General features: G+C 42.2%; 1 protein-coding gene across 6 annotated transcripts in view; it reads left to right on the top strand.

The window, feature by feature from the left end:
- Window positions 1–24391, top strand: part of tmem63c (transmembrane protein 63C) — a 47860-nt gene extending 23469 nt beyond the window's left edge. For 5 of the 6 annotated variants that reach the window (XM_088648015.1, XM_088648018.1, XM_088648016.1 and 2 more), the window contains 23 exons: window positions 735–1010; window positions 2674–2753; window positions 3207–3239; window positions 5388–5475; window positions 5844–5881; window positions 6443–6585; window positions 7163–7214; window positions 7723–7831; window positions 8092–8165; window positions 8912–8992; window positions 9818–9938; window positions 12256–12389; window positions 13270–13392; window positions 14236–14389; window positions 15029–15135; window positions 15785–15871; window positions 16348–16413; window positions 16707–16869; window positions 17215–17320; window positions 18214–18381; window positions 19154–19269; window positions 19744–19818; window positions 20329–24391. In XM_088648015.1, the coding sequence (XP_088504141.1) occupies window positions 804–1010; window positions 2674–2753; window positions 3207–3239; window positions 5388–5475; window positions 5844–5881; window positions 6443–6585; window positions 7163–7214; window positions 7723–7831; window positions 8092–8165; window positions 8912–8992; window positions 9818–9938; window positions 12256–12389; window positions 13270–13392; window positions 14236–14389; window positions 15029–15135; window positions 15785–15871; window positions 16348–16413; window positions 16707–16869; window positions 17215–17320; window positions 18214–18381; window positions 19154–19269; window positions 19744–19818; window positions 20329–20532 (2529 nt within the window). In that variant the 5' untranslated portion in view covers window positions 735–803 and the 3' untranslated portion in view covers window positions 20533–24391. The remainder of the gene's footprint in view (window positions 1–734; window positions 1011–2673; window positions 2754–3206; window positions 3240–5387; window positions 5476–5843; window positions 5882–6442; window positions 6586–7162; window positions 7215–7722; window positions 7832–8091; window positions 8166–8911; window positions 8993–9817; window positions 9939–12255; window positions 12390–13269; window positions 13393–14235; window positions 14390–15028; window positions 15136–15784; window positions 15872–16347; window positions 16414–16706; window positions 16870–17214; window positions 17321–18213; window positions 18382–19153; window positions 19270–19743; window positions 19819–20328) is intronic. The other variant, XM_088648019.1, reaches the window with a different exon arrangement.

Raw genomic sequence — 24391 nt, 5'->3', positions numbered from 1 at the left:
AACTGTATAGAGGGCATTGCAGGGACAAAATGAAGACAGAAACAAAGTCATCATTTACTTTCCTACTGTATGTCAACAAAATGTTGCTGTCTAGTACTGTATTTACCTAGACCAGACCTTTTTTCTGTGACACAGATAGTTAAGCCACACCTTCATACTTACTATTCATAATACAGGTAGAACATGTTTTCTATGACCTGGTATTGTTGGATATCTCTAAGGTGACCATGCAAATATTGCCAACCAAAAATGAACATACTTCAGTGTAACTGAAAATAAACTTCTGGTTTAGAATATCTGGCAGTCTGCTTTGTAAGGTGGATGTTTACATTGAGCTCTTCTAAGTAAATAACGTGTTCTCATCTACCCTGTCCTTTTTTCTCCTATGCATTATTAACTGCTGGTTTCCCTCTCTCCTTCACACATGAAGAAGACTCTTTGCCCATCAGCATGGAATAAACATTTACCTATTCCTTTGCAGCCGACTTGAACTTCAAATAGCTTTTCCTGCCTACTTTCCCTTAGAGTATGCATGACATTTTCTGAAAGCAATAAACATTTCTCAAAAAGATTCTTCATCTAGCGAAAAGTATTAATTAAAGAGTGTTCAACTCCAGAAATCAAGAAACAAGAAAGGCTGTATTAAATCGAGTAGCTGAGTTGTGTGCCCCATTGGGCATGCTTCTTGAAATGAAAAGGAATTAAAATTCAAACTGTGCCTTTTCTCTCCACAGATAATTGTGTCCCTGGCTCTGCCCCAGCGATGCCTGTATGACTTTAATCTCACTGGAGAAGGTGGACCAATGGAAGGCTCAGGCTTCTCTGTGTTCGGAGTGCCAGGCGGGGAGCACAGCTCCGCACTGGATGTCCTGAGTTTCCTGGACACCCTGGGGCTCAACAATGGGACAGCTGAGAGGTGTTACAGTGCCCACTCACGCAGCACAGTCCTGCAGGGCCTGCCCTTTGGTGGTGTCCCCACTGTCCTCGCCATCAACTTCGTCCTCTGGATGGTGAGACAGTTCCAGTATTTCTCTCTCCCATTGGGCTGCGTGTTTCTTTGCTGATATTCACTGTGATACTGAGGGGATGAATCCTTTTTTTTGTTGTATTGCACAACAGTGCATGGATGTTAAATGACATGGGATACAGTTTTGGATATTCATCCCGGAAATCCAGTTGATCGTGTAGCAAGTAGGCTTCTGCCCCTGCTAATGCTCTTTTTTTTCCAGCAAGTGCTACTAAAGCCACAGCACCATTGTGTGACCACCACTATCTGGAGTGTGTTTGACCTGCTGTGTGGCCAGTGTTATTTCAGGTGCAGGCTTGGGGGATAATATCCAGACAGGTGTATTCCGAGCTGTCTCCATCAGGGCTGTCTATGGATCTGAGATCAAGCAGATCAAAAAGTATCATATGTACACCCTTTACTCTATTTCCCTGAACAGGCGTGTGTTATACCAACAGATTTGCTTTGTATCATGTTGCAAACATCAGCTTAAAACCACAGTAGTTGTATTATTTATATTTTAGTGTTCTCTGTTATAACTGATATGCAGATTTTAACTGCTAACACAAAACATCCCAACCTATCCCAAATGACATATTATTTATTTACTTTTCTTATTAATAAATTAAGCTGTGCTTTTACTTGTTTTCTTTCATTGTTTATTCTTTTAAATGCCAAATTGCTGTTCACAAGCACAAAAAGGCTGTTCACATGCCCTACAGAATAAAAGTTAATTATTCTGTGTAATTACACATTGTGCAGAAACACATTACGTATGTGTAATATGAATTAAAGAAAAGGTAAAAGAACATTTGTGGTATCTGGATCATTAAGGCATTCAATCAAATTTTAATTCTCCTCTTACAGAAAGTGGGAGGTAGGTACGATCACAATTACTCCTACACAGAAACAGGCAAGAAAAAAATCTTCCCATCAAATAGATTGAAGGAAATTGTCCGTGACCAAACCGCAAAGAAGATGCTTTTATCTTCTCTGAAGCAGTCTGCCTTCTAGTTTTCACTGAGCACGTGAAGGTCAATCTTAATGAGAAGAATGGTTTGAAGTAAACACTAAGACCTGCTGCTTCAGACAGTCTCACGTGATGAAATGATGTGTTTATTTAACATTCAGGTAGCTTAAGCTGTGTCACCGGGTAATCAAAAACAGTCTGCGTTAGTGTCGCTGTCTAGTCAGGTTGCTATACAGCAATTATAGGCTCTCTTAGGTCATGAATGTACACAACTTACTGTTTTTGCTGTGTCATATTCCTGGGTACCCATTTTTTAGGGTTTATAATCATTGGGGAAATATGTAGAGCTAAGCTGTGACCCCCCCTAGTGCTTGGAGCTGCTGACTTCATAACTATAGATTTTCCTATAGTTTTCCATGGCAGTATTTCATCAGATATTCTGTACATGATGTGTTTGATTACCAGGAAAGTAAGTTGTTTCTCCCTTAAGTTGCGGTCTTTTCCAAGGAAAACGATGACTACAGTATGTGGCATTTGGCACTGCTTCTGTAAGATGTGATGTAAGAGGTGATGATCAATGGGATTAGGGATGTGCTTAGCGGAGCTGGTGAACAAATCCTCAGTCAGCAGCAGCCCTGTGTGTGAATACCAGGAGTGTCGGGATGAGGCCCTATAATGGAAGCTTTGTGTTTATCAGTTCCTGCTCCTGGTCTTCTCCTGCCTGCGGAAAGCTGCCTGGGATTATGGCCGCCTGGCCCTGCTGATGGATAATGACAGGTAAACCTCTTCCTCTGGATTTTTAGGAAACGTCCTTGAAATCTGTGCATTGTGCAAGTCTGGCATAAAACAACTAAAAAATGTCTAGTAGATCATAATCTGATTTATTTCTTCACAGGTTGAATGCATGCACATTTCAAGTTTTTTTTACTGTTCATATTAGTTTTCATATATATGCCAATTTACCCTCCCACGCGTTTATCATCAAATGAACTAGCTGCTCACAGGCAAGAGGCTCATGCAATGTTTATCAAGAGCTCCATCTTCTGGATTGAATGGGAATAACATACAGATATTATAATGACTTTGTAGCAGTTAGATTTTTTAAGGCTGATCAATTTCTATGAAATAGATTTGCTTCTATCAGGTTCACCTCCTGTTTTTAATCGTTGGCAGCTCACTTAAAGTAGCAACAAACTGAACTAACATGATGCTTCCTTTCCTCCTATCTAGCTATGTAAACCGCCATCGCCTGAATTCCTATGAGTAACCACTCTGTTTATTGTTGGGTTGATGGTATTTTTGGAAAATGTTGAAAACCGATCCACTGTCCAACAGGTTACATCTCCCTTCAGATTTACAAATAGACCATGGAGGGACTGTTCTCCATATTCCCATCAAAAGTCATTTTGTCAATATTGGCAAAAATGAAGTACCTCACTGTTCCACAGTTATTGTAATGAGTCGTTTCATGCAGCTGCTACATCACATTAAATGTATAAAGGGGGTTTATCTGTATAAATCAGTAGAAAGTGAAAAATACTGGTTAGATTTGCCCCCTCATGTTTTTTTTCAGAAATATCTGCAATGAGACCTGGTACCAGTTACTTGTCTCTGTGTCAGCTCCCAGTGACCACTTTTTTTTCTTTCCCATACTGCCATGCTCACACACTCTGAAGAGCTAAGCTGGGCAGCTCCTGTGCTGAGCCCCAGATCCCTGTCCTTAAACTCACCTGGATTACTGTTACGGTATCTGTCACTGATGCCCAAAACCATAATGCTGGACTCAGCGCAGTCCCAGATGGAGTCTTCTCTACAGTTTTCTGAACTAATAATGTGACTCACAGTTGGAGTCTAGACTCTGAGCAGCTTGTGAAAGTGACTCCAGTTGCCCCTTCAATCCTGCTTGACTTGTGCTACTAAAGTGAAAAACGTTTTTTTCCTGCTGAAAGGCTCAATTATGAAAACTGTGAGGCATGCTGGTTCTTATACAGCAACACGAATCATTCAACGTCATTGTAAAAAGCATGCTTGCTATGGTTATGGAAAAAACATAACAATCCTAGACTCTAAAGATTTTTGAGTTGGATTGTCATGCTGCTAGGATCTGTACAAAAGATCGACAGCACAAATATTATATTGCTATAATTGGGAGAGATGTAACATGTATGAAAGATGCTACGTTCATCTTCGGCTGATGAGAGCTATAGTGCAGCAGGGGTGAAACTGTGATTATTTCTGCATGGTGAAGAGCTTTTCCCTTTCATCTATTTGCTCTGCAGTGAAAAGGAAAGCAGTGACCTTGATAATTCAATTATGCTGGTTTAAGTGCTGTGATTTCTGTCATTGATGAGAAAGCGAAGGGATAAAGTGAAACCATAGACTGGATACTACTAAAATATCCAATCTCAAGGTGCAGTAGAAATATAATGAAATATTTATGAAAAGTATGAAATAATAGCACATGATGATTTAATTTTTGCCAGTTTGTCATATGTCATTTATCCATCCCCATTAGACAAAGAGATTATCAGTATTCACTGATGTGTTGCCTGGCTATCTGCTGGCTCTGCATCACGAGGAATGGTGTTCTCACCGTCTGCACAGAGCACCGTGACTTCGAGTCTTGCTGTGGTTTCTCGACTCGCATGCAGTCGGAAAACAGACTTTGACGATGTCATCCGCTGCTGTAAGGAGCAGTTTGTGCAGTGCTGAGATCAGCAGCTGGGAGGTTATTTCAGAAGAGGTCTCCCAATACCCATGAGACATATTTGTGACCTGCTGGTTTTCCACGGTGAGGTCAAAACAAAGAAACAAAGCAGTGACGCTTTATCATGAAACCCGCCACTTTACACAGCTTCAATAGTCTTCATTGATTCTTGTTCTCGGAATTATCAGAACAAAAACTCCTTCTCAGTTTTAACAGCCTCAAGTTACATTTGGTTAGAATGCCAAGAAATACGATTTATGGCCTGGAGTAAAAAAAAAAAGCATTTTAAGGAGTTAGGATCAGCAGGACAGCAATCTATGCTGTTCTTTGTGTGGCATTGCTTGCAAAAACCTTTAAAGTCAGCTTCAGTAATAAGGGTGCAAGGGTGTTATTTTTGCTTTTGGCTTGCTTGTGTTGTTTGTAGCTGGAAGCCTGAGACAGCACTTGTGTTAACTGGGGTGTCTGGGAAACAGCATGATTAGTGGGGTAAGAGTCTGCAGTGTGGGGCTTAAAAGGTGGACTGGCCTTGACTCTCTCCTGTCTCTCAAATCTAGGGGGAAAGATGCTGTTCTTCTTTCTTTTCTAAGTAAATCTCCCTCCACCTTTCTGTTGTTCTTCCTGACAAAAAACAAAATCTCGTTTCCTCCCTGTCCAACACTGGGGGTCTGGTCAAATGTCACTCTTTGTCTCTGCCTCCCCTCCAGCCTCACGTCTCTGTTTTACGGAGAGCAGAGTGAAAAGGAGAAGTCGCCCTCCGAATCCAGCCCCTCAGACATGGAGAATAAAGATGTGGTGAGCCAACCTCGGAAGCTAGTGACTGCCAAGCAGCGAGACAAGTGGCTATTAACCCCTATGAATTTGTCATAGTAATACATCACCAGATGAATAATCCTTCATTTCAGTACAGATTCTTACCACATGACACATGAAATGGAGTCAGACTAGTGTCAGCATAAGTAATAAAATAGTTGCAGGCGGTGTAATAATATTGGCTAGACCTATTAAAGTTAATCTGTTGTGGTCAATTACAAGTGGCTTTAGTGTAATGTAAATCATTTAGGCAGATGTAAATTAGAGAGGTCTGTATCAGGTCTGGGCTGCTTAAGTTATGGTCCTTAATAAGTGACTGGTTTTACTTTTTCCTCTCTTTTTTCTTCAAGGGCTTCTGTTCATGGCTGACATCAATCTACCACATGAAGTAAGCGCAGAAGCAGTGCTGTTTTTTGAACATATTTTATTTCTTTTGGCATACACATCTGCAAGGGTTAACCTCACTTGCAAAATGCTACTTAGTCTGGAAAACCTCATGAAGCTAAAAAAGATAAATGACTACACACTCCTAACAGTGGCTGCAAAAAGTTTGCACACTGCTGGCTTACCGATAGTCATTAGAGATTATGGTTGAGCTGTGTTTACTCCAGATTTAGAAGTCAGAGAACAACTATTTATTCTTGTGTTCCGTTTTTTTAAACAGTTGTTTTTTGGACTTCTATATTTTTCCACCCTATTCTGTATATTCTGGTTTAATAATTCCTGCGTTTCTATATCTGGAGGAAAAGCAAGGATTTACTGGAGTCGCGGTTTGTGGTCTGCATGCACAAAAATTGGCTTTGTGTGTGTTTCTGTTATGGGAGTACAGTTGTTTATTCTATCCTTTCTGCACTCCCTGTGAGCCTTGTGTCTTGTATCTTAGGTGAATGCATGCAGCCTGAATGTCAGTGAGCAGCACCTGAGCATGTGCTTCTGTCTTGTATTCCAGAGATGAAGAGATTCAGAGCAAATGTGGGATTGATGCCACCACCTACTTGTCCTTCCAGCGCCACATCATCGTGCTCATGGTGCTGATCTGTGTGCTGTCAGTGGCCATCATCCTGCCAGTCAACTTCTCTGGGAACCTGCTGGGTAGGCCACACTGGGTGGCCTGGAACTTTAGAAATCAAGTAGAGACGCTCAGTTTGTTTAGCAACTCATGTGAAACCACTAAATGCTGTACTGAATTAATTATGAGAGCTTTGGTTAAAATAAACCAGACATCTGCACTCCTTGTCCTGGGGGGGGCAGTATGTCTGCAGGTTTTTTTTAGTTGTCTGTAAAGAATCAGCACCTGAAGACCTGAGGAAAGTTGCTAAATTGGTCCAATTAAGCCAATAACGAGTTCTTCAGATCTTTGAAAGCTCAGCAGGATTGAAAACTTGTAGACACACTAGCACTCTACAGTTAGGATTGGAAACCTGTGAACTAAACCCTTAAAATATGTGAAGGAAACTGGATTGCCTGTGTGGGTTAGCTTTGCCTAGGGCTTACAAAATGGTGATCTGTGAGCAAAGCAGCATCCTGCAAAACCTTGATTCCAAACATGGTGCAATTCAGCTGGTGTGTATTGGCTGCTGCAGCTTCACATAACCTGAACAAACACGCAAGCTAGCAACGTAAAACCAAATTAGTTCATTTGTTTTTTTTTAATTTTATTTTTCCCTAGGGGATAGCCCTCAACATTTCGGAAGAACGACGATAGCCAATGTTCCTGCACAGTATGTCAAACCCCTTTATTTCCTGTTTATTCTTTACTCTGATTTATACCTTGGCAGGAAACCTCCCATTAGTCAGACCTGACGTTGCGCTGACAGCTTGATTAAAGTGAGTGTAGCCTGCAGTCTTGCACGTCAGCGTGTGTCTCTCAGTGGTCATAGAAAACTGACCTGGCCATGCTGTACACTCTGTTTCTCTAATTTGACCTGTTTCTTGTGGCTCCCCCACATATCCCAGGCTCAAAGAAGCATTCCTGGCATAGTTCTGAAGTAACCCAGAGCGGTGTGTCTTCTGGTTCATAGGGTTTTTAGCACTTTTGTTTACTTAGAATGAACTTAAGAAAGGCTATAAATGACAGGAGGTCTTGTCTTTTTAGCTGTTAATGAGAAATTCTTATATGAAGCAGTTTTGAGGTATGATTTAACCAACTTCCTTCTAACTAGCTGTCTTTTTATGCAGGGCACAGTGCCCCCTGCTGGCTGATCTTCTCTTCTTTCCTGTCCTCTGCAGGGACAGTTTCCTCTGGCTGCACAGTATCTTTGCGCTGCTCTATTTCATCATCACAGCGCTCTGCATGGCCCATCACTCAGCACGCTTGGAGTACAAGGAGGATGAGAAGGTGGGCACAGGTTTCACTGCCGTCACAGCTCTCTGTTTGCAGAGTCCCAGCACTGAAGGAGAAATGGTTTTTGGGGAATGATAAAGTGAATACACTAAGTTATAAAAAGGAAGCAGAAAGTAATGAAGTGGGAACAACACCTGTAAATACTATCAGTAAACCATTTTGGAGGGCTAATAAAAAAAGGTCATTTGTACAGTAAGTACTGATATAACAAGACAAGGTTCAGTGTGTCTAAGGCATTATTTTATATCACCCAGGTGGCCAGAACTCTAATGATCACTTCCATTCCCAAGGAAATCTCTGATCCGGGGCTCATCACAAAGCATTTCCAGTGAGTACAAAAATATCAGCTCCAGCTGACCAGAACTGATTCTGCTTCATTCACTCCACTGCTAACGACGCAGACAAGAAACACTCTGACTTCATTGGAAAAACATTTGGGTTTGCTCGGCTGTTTTCAAAACACAACATAGTTTTAACAGAAAAAAGAAGGCCAGTGCATGACTGGACTGGTCATCACTGGCCAGTGCATGACTGGACTGGTCTGCACAGGGGCTGCCTAAGGGGCCCAGCCCTTGCAGTGACCCCTCTGACCTGTCATCCATGACGCATGGGAGTCCCTGAGGGAGAAAACTATAGTACCCCAGCTATGATGGAATCAAAACAGCTGGCTCATTTAGGACAAGCTTAAAGAAAAGTTCAACCATATTACTGGAGCAAGCTGCCCAGCCATGCTGTTGAAGTTGGTATCCTAGCTTCTTTCAAGAAATGTCTGGGCAAATCCTTGGATGAACTAACCACTGCCAAACCAGCTAGATAGGCCCTGATGGCTTCTTCTCATTTGTAGGCTTTCTTGCCAGCTGATTACTTTCTTGTAGGAGCTAAAAGAAAAGTTCAGCCATATTACTTTCCAGCACAACATTCCATTACATTTCCTGCACTGACTTGTCACATACATAAATCAGTTGTACTGTAAATCAGAACTGCATTGACCAGCCTTGAAATGATTGATACTGCTCCCTGTGTTGCTTTCTGGTCCTGCACTGTGCTGAGCTTTACTGTTTTTGTATTTTCCAGTGAGGCATACCCAAGCTGCACTGTGACAGATGTCCGCTTCTGTTTCGATGTCCGGAAGCTGATGAAACTTGACTTGGAGAGGTAAATGCTGTAATATGATCACAGTCACCACCATTTGAAAAACAAGCCCGTATGTCAGCACTGTGCAAGAAGTTGTTATTTCCTGTTTTGTAATGTGGTAGGTTCCCATAACCAAGCACGTCAGTGGGTTTAGAACCACCAATCACTTCACAGTGCTTTCAGAAGAAAATTTATGTGGGTTCTGTGTTAGTTTCTTGTATTGAACTTCAGATCATATTGTAACCTTGCTTTATCCAAGTTATTGCTTGTGCGATCTGTAGCTGTCCCATCTGGATTCTGCTACTGTCATGCCAATGGAGCTCATTAAGTTTTAGGCAGCTCTGATGTGTAAAGGGATCTTCCAAGGAAAATCCCTTGTGTTCTGAAGTATAGTTGAGCAGCGCAAACCTTTTATCTGCAGAACATACAGTCCAGTGCTAATCCCCTAGCAAGGGTGCGTCTGCAGTGCAGATGTTACAGATCGCATGGCAATCCAAAATAGACAAGAACAGGTGACCTCTGTATGTTGAGTATAAAAAAGTTCTGTTTGTGAAATTAAGTCTCAGTAGACTCTGTTTTTTGTTAAAGTGAGTCTTCCTTTCATCTTCCCTTTTGGGGTCATGGTCTGGATAAGCAGATGAGTCTGAACTTTCTGTTGTTCCTCTAGCTGTTACGTCTGTCTGACTTGGGCACTGAGGTGCTGTAGGTAGTTTTGGACCCCAATGATCCAATGAGAGGTGCAGCATAGCTATGTAGGTTTGTTCTTGATGTAGTCGGGCAGTGTGGGCCGGTGTTTCTTCTCCAGGATGCCTGACTCTGTCCCTGTGTGCCACTCACCTCCCCCAGGCGCAAGGCCATGAAGGGCCGGCTGTACTTCACCAGCAAGGCACAGAAGGAAGGGAAGATCATGATCAAGACACATCCCTGTGCTCAAATCTTCTGCTGCGATGTGTGCGGCTTTGAACAGGTGCGATGAACACTACTCACTGGGGACTCCTACACAGGTTTCCTACTAAAGGCGACACAAAAAGATTCAACTGAGACATGGTTGGACTCTCTGCTTCATGGAAAATAAAGTGTAGAAACATTACAAGATATTTTTAACATATTTAAACTACAAAGTGGCTCTAAGGGGTCTTTAAGGGGTATATTTTTGACGTAGTACCTTGCAGTATTTGCTGCAGGGCTTTGTTCTTTGGAGTTCAGTTTTTACTGCTGGGGCTCTTTATAGCATTGGGAGTTTTTGCAAGGACCAAGACGCAATAGGCCAGGACACTCAGGTTTGCTCCTCTAACCACCCTTTTTTATTTCTAAATTGAGACCTGCAGATTTTTCCAAATGTGATGCAATGGATATCATTAATTGATGCATTCCTGCCTGCATTTACACTCTCTTATGATTAAACCATTAGAACATTAAATTACCTTCTTTATGAATATGAAGTTTATTTAATACAGTATATAAAACTTGAAGCCTCTTCTTTGTTACTAACATTTTAAGAATCTCATTGTAATGATAAATCACCTAAACAAACTGATTGTCTCTGTTGCCAATAATCTCCCCTTTAGTAGCCTACGTAAAAAGGCAGTGGGCCACTTCATTTCACAAAAGGAGTAAATTAATAGAAAAGCAATTCAGACATACAAAGAAATGTCTAAATGTCTAAGCTTAATAGAGGCAATTCTCCCATTCTTCACTGCGAATTGTCCTATTATCACCTTTTCTGCAAAGAAAAAAAATCCTGTTAAAAAACTTTGTGGAAGGAAGTTCAATAATTTGCAAGTCATTGAGTTATTATGTACTGTATGTGTATTATTCACCCTTCATTCCATATTTTCTTTTTCTATGGGCTTAAAACAAGTCCAGATAACATTATAAAACTGGAGAACATACTGATTGTGCTCTGTACATAGAGCTACAGTAAATGGGAGAACAAATTAATTCAATTGAGTAATTGTGGACACTGTCAGAAATAAATTCCAGTGAATGGCCTTCAAACAAAAATCAAAAACTGGAAGACTGAAGCTATTTATACTGGTGTTTATACCTTTGTTAAAGATTCTTAGATAAAAATGTCAAACTACTGCTGTTCCAGCTTTCACCAATAGGTTGCAGTGTGAACTAAATTAAATTCTGCCAAATTAAATTCTGCTAAAGCATCTACAATTATAACATCCTGATATCAGTTTCTTTCAGTACTGTTCTGAAAGTTTTCCATGCTTTCACCATGTGTATGCATTTATTCAGATTTATCGTGATTTGACATCACAGCTTACTCATTACTGTGTTTTTACCATGACTTCACAGTACCACTTTGTTTTAAGTATGCAATTAGTTATTACATGTGTACTTACACATAATTACAGTGCTGTTATGCATGTTTTCAATGTAATTCATGTGTCATTCATTTCGTTTGCCATTACATGCAATACTGCAAGAGAGGCAAATGGAATGCTACAATATATGGCTAGGTTTTATGCACAGAATTGCAGTCAAAGAATCTTTTATTAAAATTGTGCAAAACTCTAGTTAGACCTCATTTTGAAGGTTGTGTTCAGTTTCGGTCCTCGTAATTAGAAAAAAAAATATTTCTGCTCTAGTATCAGCTCAGAAGAGCCACCAGCTAATGCTGAGAGGAAAGTCCTTCTTTTGACAAGTTTAAAGGACCACATGAGCAGAGAAGGCTAGGAGGGGACATCACTCAAGTATTCAAAATCATTAACAGGGTCAACCCTGTGGACTGCTTCAGAATCAACACTGAAACACGAACCAGAGCACACAATGGAAACTAAGGGCAACAGGAGGTGTTTCTCTGCACAAGAAGAAGGGGAGTCTGGAAGCCAGTGTCGTTAACTTTGATATCATTATTTCTTTCAACAAATCTGAGATTTTCCAGTCACATCAAACTTAAACTCATCACACTGTTGTCATCGTTATTTCATTTGTGTAGCTACGCATACTGCTAAAAGACAACAATGCAGTTTTGCGCAATATGGTGTAATTATGACAGTGGTGGACTGGCGTCATGTCTGGTATGTACCCTGCCTTGTGCCTGTTGCTTGCCGGGATAGGCTACAACTCCCCCGAGACCTTGTATTGGATAAAGCTGTTAGAAAATGGATGGGTGGATGGTTTGATTATGATTGTACATATGTAATTATTGTGTAAATACTCTGTAATATGAGACACTCAATATAAAGCATCACTGTCTTCATTATCCTTTACTGTTTCGGCATAGTGGGTCACAGTGCAGTAAGGGTAACGTCCTGTGCGTCTCTGTGCAGGTGGATGCAGAGCAGTATTACAGTGAGCTGGAGGAGAAGCTGACAGATGAGTTCAATGCTGAGAAGAACCGTATTGCTCTGAAGCGCCTGGATGTGGTCTTTGTCACGTTCCAGGACGAGAGGATGACAGCAGTGTGAGTGGCGCTTTCCGACCTGCCGCAGGTCAAGATACCGTACAGGGTGGCTAACCAGCAAGCAGAGGCTACAGTTAAGAGGCCAGAGCTCCCCTGAAATAAAAAAGGGACGCTCTGCCGGTGTGAAGCATGAATTCTGAGCCCAGTTACTGTACTTCTCATGCCAGAGGCTGCGTGAGGGGTGGAAGAGAGATCGTTAGAGGTCATTTTGTTTCAGTAGCTGTGCTCATTTAGATTGCAGGCGCTGCTTTTTAATTGGATTTCCCCCCCATCTGACCAGGAGAGGAAATGAAGTAATGCAATTTGAACTTTTGCGATGAGCTGGCCATCAAAGCCTTTGGACTCTTGCCCTGTGATAGAAGGTCTGGTATTGATAACTAAAGGGCAAACCTTTCCTCTCAGTTTAAGACAGGAATACAGACGGTGAGCACGTGCTGAATGTTTTCTTGGAACATTCAAAAATCGCTTCCAACCTTCATGTACTCAGTTATTTTTGTAAAGTACTTTATATTTATGAATTGATGGAGTAATGTATTTTTCTTTCATTTCAGCTCACTAGTTCTAATCATAGCAGCTACAACTTTCCAACGTTTTCCCCAAGAAGAAATATTAGCATGAAAAAGGAAATCCGACCCAGTACTCACTGGCAGGATTCCTTTGGACACGAACAGTAAACAAGGCTTGCAATTTGTGATCCATGGTTTTCTTTAACCTAGAATAAGATGTTGTAAAGTAATAGTTATTAGAATTCACAAATTATGAATGAGATAATAACACGACACACTAGTTTATTCAGTGAAGTGGACATTGTCACATGAGCCAGTGGACACGGGTGAGGCTCTCCTCTGTGAGTGTGACCCTGTCCCGTCTGTGATTTCAGCATCATTAAGGACTACAGTCGCACTCTGTGTCGAAGGAGGTTGCAGCAGTCCAGTATCACCACTGTCGTCAGGTCCCACAAGTGGGGAGTGAAGTACGCCCCTGCTCCCAATGACATCATATGGTGAGGAGACAGCGGGGGGGTGTTCAGGGAAGGGTGCTGCACGTGTCTTTTCTGCGCCACAGACATAAACATTCCCAGCAGGAACGTTTTTTTATTGAAATTCATTGGAATCCTTGATGAAACATGTAAAACCACTTTTGTAATGCAGAGTCCCAGTCACTGATATTTAACAGTGCCTGCTGGCTTACTTTACAAGCTGTAATAAGAAGGAGTGTGCACCTGGCCTGAAAAGACCTGAAGTCACCAAAGCTGAACTGAAATAGTTTTTGTTGAATTAAATATAATAAATCTCCATAAAGGTTAAACGTCCTGGTCATCTCGGAGGAAGGAAAATTAGATTCTAATTACCAATGGATCCAGACAATTAACCAGAATTTTTTTTTTCCCACAGCAAACCTTAATTTGTGTTTCATTAGATACATCTTGCTGTTTACAGATGCAGCAGAGACCAGAGACCAGCAGTGGTCTTAGCAAGTCTTGCAGGAAATCTCTACTAGGTTGCAGAAAAGACATCTGATTTGAAGATTTTTGTTTCAGCCAGGGTCTTGAGCAGGATCCCATCGTTGCTGGGATTAACTCTGCCTTAGATAACCATCCTATCCAGAAGGGAATCTCATCCTCTCAACCTACTTAATACTAAAGAAACCAGGATGAGATTCAGTAAGATTAGCCTCTGCCCATTTTGCTTTCTTTACTTTTTCTTCAACAGGTACGTGGTATGTAATCAGGGATAGGTAATTAAGTAGTAGATTAGGCTCCTAGTCTGTGTATGTCTGTACCGTTCTGATCACTGCGGTCTTGTCCTGTGGGTCATTGTACTGAGTGAGAGTGGTGTCCCCACAGGGAGAACCTGTCAGTGCGAGGCCCCAGATGGTGGATCAACTGTGTCCTCCTAAACATCTGCCTCTTCGTGCTGCTCTTCTTTCTCACCACCCCTGCCATTATCGTCAACACCATGGACAGGTTTAACGTCACCCGGCCTGTCGAGAGCCTCCGGGTCAGTCCCTCAGCCAGTCTGGACACCGTTCCTTCTGTCTCTCCCACTCCTACCCTACCTCTCCCTCTGCGTTGACTGGCATCTTTTCTCTTTTCTTATTGTCTGCTCTCTGCCTTTGCTTTCACTTGCTTCTATATTCACTCCATATTCTGTTTCTTCTACCTCTCTCGTGCTGCTCCTCACCTCTCAGTACTCTCCTGTCCTTGTCTTCCTGTCCCTCTCTGTCCCTTTCTGTACTCCCCTGTCCCTTTCTGTACTCCCCTGTGCCTCTCTGTACTCTCCTGCCCCTCTCTGTATTCTCTTGTTTCTCTGTACTCTCCTCTTTCTCTGTACTCCCCTGTCCCTCTCTGTACTCTCCTCTTTCTCTGTACTCCCCTATTCCTCTCTGTACTCTCCTATCTCTCTCTATACTATCCTGTTCCTTGTCCTTCTGTCCCACTGTACTCTTCCATCCTACACTGTCTTGATACATGCCACTTCTCTCTCCTGTCCTACCCTTCTTGAATGACAACATGCTTCAGACAGACCTTTTGAGCTTGATATACTGTACAGTAGGTGTTCTTATTTGTCAGGTTTCCCAAATTTCTGATTTGCTTAAACAGTACACAGGGCCAGTGAATATTTCTTCTGTCTTCACAGACCCCCATTGTCACCCAGTTTTTCCCCACACTCCTCTTGTGGGCCTTCTCGGTCCTCCTGCCATTCATTGTGTACTACTCCTCCTTCTTCGAGTCTCACTGGACCAGGTAAAGCAGACGCCATGTCAACTCCTTGTTCGTTTCATATTCAGTCTCTTGAGCCAGGCTGCCGTAGAGAATTCAAGTCTTGCAGAGCGCCTCAGGCTTTTTCCCGGCACATTTTCTTCCCACAGTGCAGATGTTCATCGGCAGGCCAGATTCCTGCAGTGAATTGCCACTTCAAGCGTGTTGTCATAGTGATCAGTTTGCTTTGCAAATGAGACTCAACTGTCACAGTGGTTTATATCCACAAGAGAGGAGAAAGAAATCTGATTGTATGAGCGGATGACCTCGCACAGAACTTTTTAAGTACATGACATTATCTGAGGTATCACCCAGCTGTATGCTGTGTGTTTGATGTGTATCTGGTCAAATAAATCATCTGCAGTGAAGTACACATGGCTCTGTTTGATCCAATTGACTTAGGAAGACAATAGATGATGACAAATGATTGCTGACAGAAGGGTTTAAATACTTTATAAATTAAAATATTTTTAAGCTGTGTTTTAATATCATTGTAAAAATAAAATAGGGTGACCACGTCTTTTTTTGAAAACAATTTTTCTACTCAGCCTTTTAATTGTAATGTTCAATCTGAATCATGTACATTCAATTGAAGGCTCATCTGTTAACATTTTGTGTTTTAACATTTCTGCAGATCCAATGAGAACCAGATAACTATGCACAAGTGCTATTTCTTCCTGGTCTTCATGGTGATCATCTTGCCCTCACTCGGTCTCTCCAGGTGAAGTACAGGAGCAGCCAGAATTATTCTGATTCTTCAGTCCTGAGTTCTGAGGGGAATTATGCCATTCATGAGCCATGAATTATCTCTCTCACTCCAGCATTTTCAACCTGTCATTTTTGTCTCACTCCTTGACACATGTTTTGTGATAGTGATGTCTTCAGGAGTTGGTGACTGTAGGAGCTGGTCCATCCCAAGTGTCTAATTGGCCAGCAGTCATTCTGAACACTTTTGTGTTCTTTGATAGGCCTGGAGGAAAACTTGAAGCCATGTTTTAGTACAATACCTATATCTGTACATGCACAGAAGAATTATATAAGTATTAGCTATTGCTTTAGTAATAGAATTGTCTGTTCTAAAAACACCATTCATCAAACTGGTGCACCACTCTATAGATGGTAATTTACATGGCTATATGTTGTAAAACTCATAAAATCAAGTACGCATGCTCATACTCCTCTTTCTTTTTTTGTTAGCTTGGATTTATTCTTTAGGTGGCTGTTCGATATTCACTTTCTTGATGAAGCAGATATAAAATTTCAGTAAGTTTCTCTCCTGCTCTTGCTTTCTTTCAAACACATAAGTATTTAACAACCCCAGCCTTATACAATCTAACTACATTGCAATATTGCATCTCATACACGTTCATTAACGTGTTCTTGGGATAGTTCTTGTGCACTGCGTTACATTCAAATTAACACAGCTGATTAAAAGAAAAACAGATTTCTAGTTGTTTTTTGCATATTTACTGGAATTAAAGCCATACAGGTGGAGGTGAAGTCATCCCTTTCTGTGACTTACAACAAGTCTGATGACCCCATATGGTTCTGCCTAGGTGTGTGTTCCTGCCTGACAATGGGGCCTTCTTCGTGAATTACGTCATCACCTCCAGCCTGATTGGCACAGCCATGGAGCTCCTGCGAATCCCTGGGCTGATGGTGTACACCCTGCGCCTGTGCCTAGCCAAGTCTGAGGCTGAACGCATTCATGTCAAGAGGGTGAGGCCACTTCTGTGCAAGCTGACAGCAGAAACCAGCTGTCGCGCTTCATGTCCTCTTCACAGCTGAATCAAGAAGGAAGCTAAAGTGTAAAATGGATTCTTAGATTTTTGTATCTTTCTAGATAGATATAGACATTTTATTGAAATCAGCATGGCAACTTCACATAATAGAAGTATTATGAATGTAGTGATGTTGAAAGTGTTATATCCTAAGGTACAATGCATGCATGCAGAATTCATTCATCATAAATTCGGAGTCTGTTTAGAGAATGGTCTCTCCACTTGCCTTCTTGAATTGCTTTTAGGTTAACCTCTCTTCTCTGCGTGTCTTCCCCCTTCTCAGAGCCAAGCCTACGAGTTTCAGTTTGGCCTGGAGTATGCCTGGACCATGTGTATTTTCGCTGTGAGCATGACGTACAGCATCACCTGTCCCATCATCGTTCCCTTCGGTAAGGCTCTCCTCCACCTCACCTGCTTTACTACTCTGGACACGCATGGCTCTTGTGGGTTATGCACAAGCTGCACTATAATTAATTTCCGTTCCTTAAACGACCGCGATTAAATGAACCAACCAGAAGGCCCACCTGCCATTTAATGTTTGCAGCTACAGCATAATGAGGAGCTCATCTTTCATTTGTGAGCCACAGGGTTGAAATTAATTCTCTGTTTTTTGAATTGTGGTTATTAACCATCTTGGAAAACCTCTCACTGACAAGCAAGGCATTCTGAATGGGCATGGCAACACATAACTGAGAGCTGGGAGATATCCACTGGCTCTTGGTAATTGTATCCGCTGACACACAAAGCCTTTTGCCTTTCCATGGCTTTAGCCTGCCATCCTGACAGAACAGAGCTGGATATTCATGTCAGAGAGAGGGGCACAATGAATCACAGTAATTGCCCAGTGAGGTGCAGACAGAGCAGCTGCCTGGGCTGCTCTCTCCCCGCCCTGACATTTCCAATCGCTTCATCACGCCATCTGATGGTACCGCTGACAGCCCATCGGCTGCTCCCAGCAATCGCGGAGATTGTGCTGTTGCCCTGACAGCCAGAGGAGCAGTGAGCCCATCCTCTCTTCCTTCTTGCCATTACTCCATTTTTGCTTTTCTTAGAGTAATGCGCAGGGCATTTCCCGAAGTGCCGCTGCTTTTAGAGGCGGAATCTCAGTACATCATTAACTTCTGGATTTTGGTTTTAAGTAGTCAGAAAATGCATAGTAGCATATCTTAAAGTTGTATTATAATGAGTAAGTCTGAGGTATCATTTCAGCTCAGTTGAACGTTCATTATATTTTTATCTGAATGGTTGCACAAAATCTCATATCTTGTCTCTCTGGCCCAAGGACTTCTGTACATGGTCTTGAAGCACCTGGTGGATCGCTACAATATCTACTATGCCTACGTGCCAACGAAACTGAGCCAGCACATTCACTCCGCGGCTGTGAGCCAGGTCATCGTGGCGCCCATCCTCTGCATGTTCTGGCTGCTCTTCTTCTCCGTGCTCAGGCTGGGTAGGTGGACTTCCTGCCCGGCCAGCTTCCTCCTCGTCGCTCGTTTAGCACTGGCAGCGCACGGGCTGTTTCCGTGGAGACAGCACTCTGGACGCTGGTCTGTAGCGGATAGAACAGCTCGGAGTCGTGAAGGCGCCCGAACTGAACTGAAATGAAAAGAGAAGGAAGTGCCCGGAGGGCTGGTCTGAGGTGGCGTGGTGAGGAGGTCAAGAAACGCAGCTGACAGTTGAACAAAGGATTTAGACAAAGATTTGCAAGCGTTAGACGTCCCATCCTTTCTGGGTCTGTGTGGAAATAATCTTTAGGGAGCTCCCAGGAGGCTCAATCGGTTATCTTTCCCCTTCAGACCAGTGCTGTACCCACAGTCTGGGGTCAGCTGGTTCCAGTCTGGGCTCTGTCAGTAGCTGACTATGACTGGGATTCCCCAAACCGTGACGCCCAACTCTCCAAGTGGTACCAGGGCAACATGGGCACTAGACATACCTTCCATGGCCACACCCGTGAGCCTTCTGAGTGTTTTCAGTTAGAGGTGTATTTGTCCCCCCTCGGTCTCTCTGGTTGGTCCTATAGCCCCGCACTCTGAATAAGAATTTTAATGTGTAGTACACCAATGACAAAGTACATTGCCTTTCTCCCTACTGCACAGTGATCAGGGTTGTTAAAGGATTCTACATTGTAATCAAGGTGAACGAAAAGCTCCAAATGTTAATGTGTTGAGTATATGTACGTCAAACAAGACTTTAATAATTGTCTTTGGCTTTTCCGTGCACAGGTCCAGTTCGACCCATCACACTGTTCACTTTTGTATCTCTGCTCTTCTGCATTACCTTCTCTCTCTTCGGCCTCTGCCTGAAGAAGCTACAGCCTGCCAAGGCCACCAGCTACCAGGTCAGCAGCATGACAGTGTCCGAATGATTAGCAATTGAACATAAATGTAAGAACGGTTTCAAACGAGAAGAGGCCATTCAGCCTGTTTCTCTTGTTTGGTTTGTTAGTAGCAAAATGATCATATGATCTCATCCTGGCATCTCTTGAAAGACATCAGAGTATCAGTTTTTGTTATATCATGGCTGGGTTGCTAGACTCCCACAACTTATTTGTGTATAGAAGCGTCTCCTATTATCATTTTTAAACGTACTTCTCCTTAGTTTCCACATGTGTCCTCTTCTTCATTCTGAAGTAGTGCATCGATTGTCAAACAACCATTGATTTATCCTGGTATTTGGGTTTATTTCATTTACATAAAATATTGCAAGAAAATGCCATTCAGTCAAATTGCCCCGAGGAATTTTTTTATATATTATTTTTCGTGGTGTCAGAGAAGTGTGTAGGGGGAGTTAACCAGGCTGTTGTATGTTTCAGATGTCGGATCAGCAGACCGAGGGAGTTTTCAATGACGCAGAGAGGAGCAGTGTGTCCTCCACCCCAAATTCTAATGTATGTCTGCCTCGTCTCTTCTCTCACATTCCCTTTATTCGTACTGATCAGACTGTCACATTAAATGCACCCTGTCGCTTGTGGCAATGTGATTTAACTTCTGACATTAGCGAACTGACGTTCAGTTTGTCATATTCATATTGTAGATCTGTAGCTCTACTGAGCAGAGTCAAGACACATGGAGCAGATGCTCCAACTTATCTTCTTCTGCATCATATTAAAATGTATCACATTATTCGTTACGAAAGACGAAACCCTTTCCTTAAGCAGGAATGCGCAGCATGTTGAAAATATGAATTGTATTATTCAGGAGTATTTTAAAATTCAGCCACTAGTCTTAAAACGTGATAAACTTTATAGACGACTACAAGAAACTAGTTTGAAGCTAAATATTCAACTTCTGTTTCTTAGAGATACAGGATTTGGAAGACTCTCATTTCTATTGTCTGAGTAGAGATCGGAGGGTTCCAATCAATTATTTTCCCCTGTGTGTTGTCCCCACCGGAGCAGGTGTTTGTCGCGTCTGTGCTACAGGAGCCAGAACTGGGCTTGACCCCCATGGCCTCTCCCGCACACCAGAGCTACGGCACCATGGGGAACCGAATGGACACGGGGCGGAGCGACGAGGAAGCCCAGCCGCAGATGTTCGAAACCGACCTGCAGGAATCCTTTCCCACTGGCCCGCTGATGGAGAGGGAGGTGAGCTACCACTAGCAACAAGGCCTCACGAAAAGAAGTGACGACGTTGATCGTTGACGAAGATCCTTCGGAAAAAAAAAAATGGTTCCGCACAACCAGTGTGCTGCATTTACTCAGACCTCAAGACCGAGCCAACGCCTCAAGACCTCATGCTTGAAGAGGAGCCTCACCCTGGCTTTTGTCAAATTCTCCTTAACGCAGAGCTAACATCACCAGTGCCGCAGCAGAAGCTGCTGCAGACTCTCTGAACAGAATCTTACTTGCATGACTGACAGAGCCCTTATCTCTCCAGTGGGACATTCTTCATTTCCAGGTACAGTCGTGTGTGTTTTGCAGAAGATTAAGCAGTGTGTCAAAGTGGTCACACATGCAGGACTGAGGGGCAAAGGACGTGTCAAACAGGCCGTTTTTAGAGGATAAGCGCTAGTTCCTTGCAGCTCTTCTGGCAAACCGAGTCTATTTCTCTTTTCTGAAATTCCTAGAAAGCAAAGCCCATCCGCATCTCTTCCGTTATTTCTTAAATTAATTTCTACCCTGTTATTTTTGTCGTTTTGTTCCGTAACAGCTCAGCGCACGTTTTGTGGGTCATGTGCAGCTTGTGGTCTTCATCGTGTGTTATAATTGACATGTACTTGAGATGGTTCTCTCTAAGCTTTCTAAGATGCAGCGGGTAAGCAGGTGTGACAGGCAATTTGTCACTCTTCCACCAGCTTGACAGCTCCAGTCACCTGCTTACCAAGCCCGAGCACAGAAAGTTCTCAAGATTGAAAGCAAAGAAACAGCTACAGAGTTGCTTTCCCCTGCTGCAACCTCTCTGCAGCAACATTGCCAGGCTCGGAAGGAGCTGTGATCAACACAACTGTGGTGGTCTGCTATATGGATGCTGCCCAGTCGGAAATATTCAAACAATAATTATGTGGGATTGCAGCTCTTGAAGAGAAAGGAAGAACCGAATGCAAAGTGGGAGATGAACATTGCTTGAAATTTCTATCAATATTCCTACTAGCGTTATTTCTGTTATTTCTTTTCATGTTTGGTGACGTAAATTATTGCAAAGTCCTCCTTGCTCACCTCTTAAAAACCTTGTTACACACGCTGCAGTAATTGGCCTCATTCTATAACAGCCATTATTGTTTAGAGGACTGTATAACAGGCAGGTTTGAGAAGAAGAAAAGTATTTGGCGTCATATTTAAATGAAACAAAGCAGTCCTTGAAAGGAAACGTATTACCCGTTGAAGAAAAAAATATTTATACATAATTTGTACAATGTGTTAAGAGGAATTAATATTGTATGAAATGTGTTCTAATGTTCTGATGTTCTGATACAGGCAGTATAACACAGCATATAGACATAGAGTGGCACTGTTAATAAAGCCTCCCTTTGCAACTGAAAACATGCAGAGTCCAAATCCTCTTCTGCCTTACCCCTAACTGTATGTTGTCTCAGAGAAAAGCATTGGTTTTAGGAGGCTGTTGCTTGAGATAAGACTTGCAGAAGTCTAAAGGCATCTCTCTCCTCATCAGCTTTCCATAAAATTACAAGCTTTTCAGCTGCTCTCAAGACATAAGTAGATTACGTGCCCATGCTTTGCTATCTAAACAGATGCAGAGTGCAAAATACTGATGGCACATCCAGTCTGCCTCTTTCTCCTCTGTACCTGTTAGATCTTTTTCATTTTCTTTAAATGTAAAATCCTTCTTGGGGATGCTGCTGGATCTCTCTTGTGTAAAGCTTTTGCTCAGTCGAATGTAAACAGATGATTCTATTTTCCTGTATGCTCTCGCTGTGCCTTGGAATTTTCCCTCTCTTCCGACAATCCAGCATGGCCTGTTAATAGCTGCATGGACTAAAGCTATGGATCAGGAAACCAAGGGAGAAAACATTGTACACAGAATAAAATAAACTGCTTCCTATTTGATGGGGCACTCATTTCAAAGTACATTTCATTTCTATGGTTGAGAAGCCATCCTGTATATACTGTGTATGCCATGCTGTGGCATTGATCTCATTGCAGGTACTACTCCCAGTAGCTTCTAAACCATTTCCGCTGGCACGTTTGTATCTCTGCTGACCTGGGGAAGGAAGAAAGCAAGCCAAGGCATCGTAAAGATACCTTTGAATTCATATTATAAACTTTCGGGTTTTTTATTTGTGTGCAGTTTATGCTTTTGTATCCATGGTGGAGTGCTGGCTTGTTTTACAAGCAGGACGGCGTCTGGTGCCTTTTCCAATAGTGTCTTTACATCTCTAAGACTACATAGAGCAGCTCCTTACAGAGCTAATGGATCTGAGTAGTGTGTCTACTGAGAACCCTTGCTGGGAGGGTACAGAGAGACACAAGATAAGCAAAGAAAACAATGTACCTGTACATAGTTTTCTCTCCCTGGCGCTTGACTTACCCATGTTGGCAAGGTTGCATTAGGGCAGGGTTAGCTAGCTCTGGTCCTGGAGAGCAGGCTTTATAAATCACTCTTAAATCATTAATTAGGCTTACAATACATGGAGGTTTTTATCAGTTTAGTAAGTTGATTAGTTCAGTAAAGACAGGAGTAGCAATCTGAGGCATTTAGGAGCTACAGGGTTTTGGTATTTTCACTGGAGATGATCTGTAAACCAATTTGATTTAACATGTGATCAGAACAGAATTGTTCCAGCTATTTAGAAACTGACAATAGAAGGGAGACCCCTAAAACTTGCTGGACTGTGGCTCTTCAGCAGTAGCGTGGACTACTTCTGCACGAGGGGATACATACAGTACATTATGCATCCAACCACCACTTGTAAGGTTGTCATATTGCAGTACATGCCCAGTCCTTACACTTGAATATTCATAATTCATTTGGATTTCACCAGAATTACAACAGATGGCACTTCAGATTCTTACACGTATCTGCATTCTAGTCTGTGCAAGTCCTGGGGCCATTGGCATCTGTTTGCCACTTCTGTTGTATAGCTTTTTACATTAGCATAGGAGAAATACAATGTTTTTGCTAACGTACAGTATGCCTTCTCTGAGCTTTCTGTGAAAGCCTGCTATTCATTCTGCAAGAAACAAAAACCTGGATCTTGATGGTAGGCGATGGGGTTGTTTTCATGGTAGTTGCATCCTATCCGTTATTGGAGATACATTCATACGCATGTGCAGTGAGCAGCCAAAAGGGTAATAATGAATTGCTAGCAGCACTGTCCTATTCAGCAGCTTGCGGTCACGTTTTGCAGTGCTGTTGCACAGCTTTCAGTAGATGAAGCACTGAGTTATACAGAAGGACAGTGTGCCTGGAGCTTGGGTCCTCAGTGTTGCTCTATGAGTTTGGAGTTACTATATTTACAGATAGTTGTTGTTCCATTGGAGGAAAAAAAATAAATTAAATGTCAGTTGAGTCTTGGACATAAATCCGTTTTGGTTTTCTTCATGGAATTCTAACCCAAAACTGCCAATTATGCTGTTATGTACACAATGTTACTACCATCTGAGAAATTAATTGAAAAAAAACAAAACACCACAAGCACTGAGTTTTCCTAAATTAAAAAAGCAAAATGTACATTAGACGTCTTTCATTGAGAAAACAGACATCCCCTTCTTTATCTGGCTGTGTACTACAGGATTATGGTTGTAAGAGTTCTTTTACTGACCTTAAAATCCATGATTCTTTTCACAATAAAAGTTTTACTCATCTCAGTTTAATGATGGCCGCAACAGTGTATTGCCAAACGAAATGAGAGGAAAAAAGCAGCTTTGTATTTCAGATCAACTTCTGTAACGTGTGTAGAAAAATGGGACTCAAAAATGTGAAAACGTTTTGTTTTCAAACTCATGCAAATAGGGAATGTAACCGCAAAATGAAATAAACTGAAATTTGAGTTTTTATTAA

Source organism: Lepisosteus platostomus, chromosome 10 (assembly GCF_059453375.1).
Source record: "Lepisosteus platostomus isolate fLepPlt1 chromosome 10, fLepPlt1.hap1, whole genome shotgun sequence".
NCBI classification, from domain to species: Eukaryota; Metazoa; Chordata; class Actinopteri; order Semionotiformes; family Lepisosteidae; genus Lepisosteus; species Lepisosteus platostomus.
This window is presented reverse-complemented; position numbering and strand designations above follow the sequence as displayed.